The sequence below is a fragment of the Vidua chalybeata genome, chromosome 27 (genome assembly GCF_026979565.1).
Source record: "Vidua chalybeata isolate OUT-0048 chromosome 27, bVidCha1 merged haplotype, whole genome shotgun sequence".
Classification (NCBI taxonomy): domain Eukaryota; kingdom Metazoa; phylum Chordata; class Aves; order Passeriformes; family Viduidae; genus Vidua; species Vidua chalybeata.
The window spans coordinates 2117501-2124758 of NC_071556.1; the positions used below are offsets into that span (position 1 = coordinate 2117501).

The following is a 7258-nucleotide window of genomic DNA, read 5'->3' on the forward strand; positions in this document are numbered from 1 at the left end:
GGCCCTGATGTGTGGGATAAATCCTGAGAGAAAGCAAATCCTTTCCCAGAGCAACTGCGGGGGTTCCGTGGATCCCAGGCAGTTTTGGATGGATCCAGCACAGAGGGGACAGCACTCAGCCTGGGGACACCCAGCCCAGCCCAGGGACACCAGGCTTTCCCTTCCCCTCCTGCCTGGCTCAGATTTCAGCTGCAGTCGGGAGCCTGGCACGGTTCTGTCGCCATAAAAATGCCCCAAAATCTTTGTTTTCAATAAAATTCCGAGTGAAAACAGCCCTGGGAATTCAGAAAATTCAGCAAAATGGGGTTGTTGTCCCTCAGCCAGCCCTAGCCAGGAGGAAGCTCTGGCATCCACTCCTTGGATAATTTTAGTTAATGGTTTAACTCTTAAATGACTTGTTTTAATTAATTAATCCCAACCAATCTATGTATTAATAATAAATAGTGTGTTATTCTTCAATTACTCTCAGCCAGCATGGCACAAAGTTGTCATGAGCTACTTTTGCAGGAGCACAGCTGAGGAAAATTACGGGAATTTTAAGTTTTGATAAACTGACTCTGATGTACTCCAATGAACAAAGCCTGGGAGAGGAAGATGGATTGAGGCTGGACATCTGGAATGCAGAATTTATGGACCACAAGGAGGCTTTGGAGAAACCAGAAGCAAAAGAAGAGACTAAAAAAAGATTCAGTTTAAGCATTGGAGAGTCCCTGCTAGAGAAAAAAAAAAGACTAAAAAGATTAAAAACACAGTCTAATTAGAAAAAGAGAGAAATTAATAACCAATAGAGGAGAGAACACTAATTAATGAAAGAGAATTAGCACAGAATCATGGAATATTCTGAGTAGGAAGGGACCCCTGAGGATCAATGGTGATGATTATTAATTATTAAGTGATGGGGATCAAACCACAACCATGGTGTTATGATGTCATTTAGAACCAATGAACATTAATTTATTTTTCTGTGTAAATAAGTATAATCAATAAAATAATTTTGTATAAATATATTTTCTATAATATAAATATATATTTATAGATAAATTATATATAAAATATATAAATAAATACAATAAATCTGTATCTATAAATAATATATATATGTTTATATTTTATATAATTTTAAATCAATATAAATGTACAATTAAGTAACAAAGTTTTAGATCAGGGTCTGTGTGGAGGCCAGAATTTTGTCAGCCATGCACACAAACCCTGGCCAGGAATAAAATAATTCCTGACTCCCTGAGACTAAAAAGATGATGATAGAGAGGTTTATTTATCCTGATGATTTTGAGGGACTTGGTAACGCTTCAAAGCAAGGAAAAGGTGCCTCAATTTTTTGGTACCTGCCAGAGTGTGTCGAATTTGGTGCCCTCAGGAATGGAATATTTCCCAGATTTGTCGTGATCCACCCGGTAGTGATACACGGTCTTGCCATAGACGAGGGACAGGGCATAGGCACGGTTCTCCTTCTTTTCCCTCAGCCTGGCAGGAAGGAAAATGATTCATAAATGATTAAAAGCAGCTCTTGGTTTTATTCTGAGGATTGTCAGTGCCAGTGGTGAGTGGGCACGTGTTCGTGGAGAGGTGTCCCTGCATTCCTGCATAAAATTATAGATATTATATATAAAATTTTATAGCTACACATATAAGTATATATAATAGAGATGTAATATAAATATATTATTAAATTATATATTATATAAACATATAGAATTAAGTTATATATTTTAATATATAATATAATATAATATAATATAATATAATATAATATAATATAATATAAATATAGTATATATTGTGTATTATGTATTATGTATTATGTATTGTATATTATATATTATAATATATTTATTATAATATATTATAATATGAATAATTATTATATTATATTATATTATATTATATTATATTATATTATATTACATTACATTACATTACATTACATTACATTACATTACATTACATTACATTACATTATATATAACAGACCTGATCCAGTACCTGCTACCTCAACCTTAAGAGAAAAAACCCCACAAAGAATCCACATAGTGGTGCCCCGTGTGAGGAAGAACAGATTTGGGGCTTTGAAATGACTCTAACCACTCTGAGAAAATTCCGCTGCACCTTGTCTGTCACATGAAGCCAGTACCAGCAGGGCAGTGGGGGTGGGAAATGGTCCAAAATCCAGGGATGCCAGCATCCTCCAGGGGTTTGGATACTCACAGGAATTTCCCATCAGGCTGTGCCCCCGAGTAGAGCCTCCGTTCCGCTTCCTCGCGGCTGATATTGCCGTGGTACCAGGGCATCCTCTCGTGGGCTGTGGTGGCCACCAGCTTCTCCACCTGGGGAGCCTGGCTGATGATGGCCTGTTCCAGGGCATCCCCCTGGGAAAGAGCAGGAGAAGAGACCTGCTGCCATCCTGCTGCTCTGCTGATGGCTTCAGCACAGCTCGTTTGGGGCACATGGCCCAGGAAACTCGGAACGTCTCGTAATGAATCCAGACCCAACAGCGGCTGAATCCTGTTCTGCTGCAGAGCAGAATTCCTGGCTTATCTCAACTGACCTAATCCTTTAAATCCAGCTGAAGTCCTTTGACTTTGGGGAGGGAAGAGAGCAGGCACCATGTTTATGTGGGGAATCTTAATGCTGAGCTTGTGGGGTGTCATTCAGCCTCGTGTTCCTGGTCAATGGCAAGTTGAATCTGTGTCCTGGCAGCCCAAAGAGCCACCCTGTCCTGGGGGCACCAGGCCCAGGGAGGGATTGTCCCACTCTGCTCTGCACTGGGGCAGCCTCACCTCCAGTGCTGGGGGCACTTTGGGCACCACAAGGTCAGAAGGACCCAAAGCTGTTGGAGAGTGTCCCAAGGAGGGACACGGAGCTGGGGAAGGGGCTGAGGAGCGGCTGAGGGCACTTGGCTCGTTCAGCTGCAGCACAGGAGACTGAGGGGAGGCTCCTCGGGGGCTGCAGCTCCTCCCGAGGGGAGGCAGAGGGGCAGGGGCTGAGCTCTGCTCTGGGCCAGGGACAGGAGGCCAGGAAGGGCTGGAGCTGTGCCAGGGCTTGGCATGGAGCTCAGGGAAAGGTTCTTCCCCCCGAGGCTGCTGGCACTGCCCAGGCTCCCCAGGGAATGGTCCCGGCCCCGAGGCTGCCAGAGCTCCAGGAGCGTTTGGCCAGTGCTCTCAGGGATGCTCAGGGTGGGCTTGGTGGGGTGGCTGTGCAGGGACAGGGCTGGGCTGATGATCCCTGAGGGTCCCTTCCAGCTCAAGATATTCCATCACTCCATGATTTTCTTGAGAGCACAACCTTTCCGGTGCCCGTGCCCTCCTGGCTGCTCACCACCCACAGGCACCAGGACTTGGTGAGGTCGGTGCAGTCTGGCAATCACGGGGGAGGGACCCTGAGTTCCTCTCCCCGGGCTCACGCCGGTGTTAAACCCTTACAGTCCCTTTGCCAGGAGGTGGCGATGTCCTTTGTGCTATCTGCAGGTGGCCACAGATCTGCTCTGGGGGAAAGCCTACAGAATCCCCCGTTCTGGGAGAGAATTCTGCTACTAAATACCTCATTTTAGCACAGAACACCTCATTCGGCTATAGAAACCCTATAGAACACCTCGTTCACCCTATAAAATACCTCATTCTGTCAAACACGTTTGGTGTAAATAGGCCAAATTTAGAAAGGCTCCATAAGGAGACTGCCTGAGCCGTATTTCTCCAAGGACTTAAAAGAAAATATAGAATCCCAGAATGATTTAGGTTGGTAAAGACCTCCAAGGTCATCGAGGCCAAGCTGAGCCCCAACCCCACCTTGTCCCCAGCCCAGCCACGTCCAGGCCTTCCTTGGACACCTCCAGAGATGGGGACTCCAAACCTCCCCGGGCAGCCCCTTCCGAGGAAACAACAAAATGACCCCTGGAAGTGTCTGAGGAGCCAAGGTGGCAGCTGGCAGAAAGAAATGAAGTCCATGGCTGTCAGTGGGACCATTTAGAGTTTTGATTTATGCATATATTGTAGAAATTCCAGTCTGCAATAAAATGCAGGAACCTGTTTGTGGCTATTTTTAAATTTAAATAGCACACAGACCTGATCCAGTGCCCCTTCCCTCGTCTCATGGGTAAAGCCTTCAATGGCAAATAAAAAAAACTAAACCCTCCAGAGAGGCAAAAATTCCACTCCAAAGGGTGGAAAAGACCAGAGCAGAAGCCTAAATCTGTTTTCATTTCATCTTCAGCACAATGTTTGGAGGCACAGGTGCCTCACATATGGAGAGATATTGCCAGAAATCACAGAATATTCTGAGTTGGAAGGGACCCACAAGGAACATCAAGTCCAATTATTAAGTAAATGGGCCCACATGGGGATGGAACCCAAAACCTTGGCATTATTAGCACCATGCTCTGACCAACTGAGCCAATCCCAGGATTGGGATGGAGAATCTGCTGCCAGCAGCGCCAGGGACACAACCATGGCATGGGAGTCATGTCTTTATGTGCCTCTGGAGCTCCGTGGTTGGGTTTTGGGATGGGTTTGTTTAGTTTGGGATGGGTTTGTTGGGTTTTGGGACAGGTTTGTTTAGTTCTGGGATAGGTTTGTTGGCATTTGGGATGGGTTTGTTTAGTTCTGGGATGGGTTTGTTGGCGTTTGGGATGGGTTTTTTAGTTCTGGGATGAGTCATTGGGTCTTGGGGTGAGTGATTGGGTCTTGGGATGAGTTGGTTTAGTTCTGGGATGGGTTTGTTGGCGTTTGGGATGGGTTTGTTGTGGTTTGGGATGGGTTTGTTGGGGTTTGGGATGGGTTGTTGGCTTTTGGGATCAGTGCTTTGGTCTAAGGGAGCATCCCATGGGCTGCAGAGGAGAAGAACACTTGGGGGAAGGCCAGCAAAGTGAGCTCCAGCTGTTCCAAGGATGGCTCTGAAGGCTTGGGAAGATGTTTAGACCAGTGTGTGGAGAAGAAACTGGGAAAGAGCAGGATTCAGACTCTTCACAGCACCAGCACCCTCCAAGGAGAGGAACCTTACTCTGCTGTGCTACAAACAGGACACGACAGTGCCAGAGGGGTCACAGCTTTCCACCCTGTTGGAACCCTGGCTGCTGAGAATTTCAGACTTTCTGTGCTGACAGGCACTGATCCCCAGGAGAACACTGCATTTGACCTGAGGCAGTGGAGAAGGCTTCCAAAATTGAATGATAGAACTGGGATTGTGGGTGTGGAGTTTGAATAGAAGTGTGGAATATCACAGGGTGGGAAACTTGGGTTTTAGAATATAGTAACATATGTAAAGCAAGATGGAGGTTTTATGGTGGAGGCTGGTCCTTCTTCTTCACCTTCTTCTCCATGGGTTTGGGTGGTTTTGTGTAATTGGATTAAAAAGTCCACATTTTGGGCCACAGGTTAAAAGTAAAAATAAATTAGGTGTCGTTTCTAAATTGGACAGTTTATCCTTAAAAGGCCTTGTAGAGAGAGAGATGGGGCTCCATTTTTTAGCTTGTTGGAGTGAAGTGCTGCAGAACGCAGGGTTTGTGAGACTGAAACATAGATAAGAACTAATAAACATCTAAGTCCAAACAAGAAATACTGTCTTGCACAATTAATCCTGACCCTGGCAAAAATAAAGAGCAGCAAAAAAACAAAAGAAAAGCAAACAAAAAGAATCCACACCACCCCACCCCTGGAAAGCCCCAGTACCTCCAGTTTCCACGTCTGCCGCACGTATTCCCGCACCATGTTGTCCCTCATGCTGTCGAAGACGCCGGGCTGGGGCTCCACCCCGCTGGGGCGGTTGCAGGGCTTGCGCAGGGGGCAGCAGAGCCCGTCGGCATCCTTGGAGTAGAACTCGCAGAGCTCCTCGGGGCCGCAGTGCGCCTTGCCCCCCAGGATGGCGTAGGTGCCGTTGAGCTGGCGCTCGATGGGGTAGTGGTAGAACTGCAGGTCGCACACCATGGACAGCACGTAGCCGCCCAGGCTGCGCAGGCACTGCCGCAGCAGGAACAGCCCGTCCGCCATCCCGCCCAGCTTCAGGTGCTCCTCGGCCTCCGAGCGCGCGATGCTGCCGTAGTAGAAGGGCAGGTGGGCGGCGGCATCCGGCATCTCCCCCTTCGCTCACCGCGGTGGCTCACGCACTGTGGAGGCTGCTGGGCCAACAGGGAAGAAGTTGATAACCCTCCCCTGGAGGGAAAACCCCTCAAGCTATACCCACCCTTGGTAGGGTGAGGAAAAAGGCTTCTCCCAGCATGCCTTGCTGCGACATGCAGATTCCATGTATCCCATTGGCCCTTTCCCCTTGCTCCACCCTGTCGCCCTGATTATCATGAGTTTTCTAAAGCCTTCTGAGTTTACATTCTTGTAGAGAACTTTCCCACACAACTTTCTGTAAACAACCTATTGTTTTGCATTCTTTGATAGAGGTGGAGAAATTTGATGTACAGGTAGTTTGTCCAGTGTCGTTGGAGAGGTGGCACGTTCGCCCTCCAATCCACTGGCACCTTTTGAGAACTATAAAAGATTGGAGTCAGAAAAAATAAATTAGTCTCTTCATCGTGACCAAAGCTGTGGTGCATCGTTTTTCCTTGTGTCATCTGGTGACACCACCCCTGTGCCCTCATCCCACTGGCCCTGGTGTTCTGTCCCGCCCCTCAAGATCCTTATATAAACCCCTGCTTTTCCCTGCATGAGTGGCTCTTGGTTCCTGGATTCCTTTGGGGGAAAAGCTCAGTGAAGGGTCTCCGGTTCTCCTTGGAGCCCACACAAAAACCCCGTCTCTCCTTCATTGTTGCAGAAGAGCTGGAATCACCCAGTGTGAGCACAGACGTGCCTGTGTCCCCGAGGTGTCTTTTTCAAGACGCTTCTTCGGGAAGGTGACAGCGTTCTGAACAACGCCTGCACGACAAGGCACTGGCTGGGAAAATTGGTCCCTGAAGCATCATTTTGCAAAATGGTTTTATTTGGGTTCAGACTTCCGTGTCTAGAGGTTCTCCTGCTGGCTCTCTGTGGGGTTGTTTCAAACTCACAGCATCCCACATCCCTCTATTCTGCCCTTACTGGAGCTGGGAAGTGCAAATAAAAATCCACCTGATCTTGATTTAAAGATCCCAAGCAACAGAGAATCCACTCGATCTTGATTTAGAGATGCCAAAGAACGGAGAAACCACCTGAACCTGATTTAAAGATCCCAAGCAAGAGAGAAAGCTTCAAGTCCTACAGTGAGTTCCTCCAGTCCTTGATTACTTTCACTATTAAAAATGTGCTCCTTAAATCCATCCTGATGT

General features: G+C 47.0%; 1 protein-coding gene across 5 annotated transcripts in view; it reads right to left on the bottom strand.

The window, feature by feature from the left end:
* The window catches only part of LOC128800583 (tyrosine-protein kinase ZAP-70), a 15795-nt gene extending 9715 nt beyond the window's left edge, over positions 1-6080 (bottom strand). For all 5 annotated transcript variants that reach the window (XM_053965895.1, XM_053965890.1, XM_053965891.1 and 2 more), the window contains exons 1-3: positions 5679-6080; positions 2224-2384; positions 1344-1482 (exon numbers count right to left, since the gene is read on the bottom strand). In XM_053965895.1, the coding sequence (XP_053821870.1) occupies positions 1344-1482; positions 2224-2384; positions 5679-6080 (702 nt within the window). The remainder of the gene's footprint in view (positions 1-1343; positions 1483-2223; positions 2385-5678) is intronic.
* Between the last annotated feature and the right edge of the window lie 1178 nt (positions 6081-7258).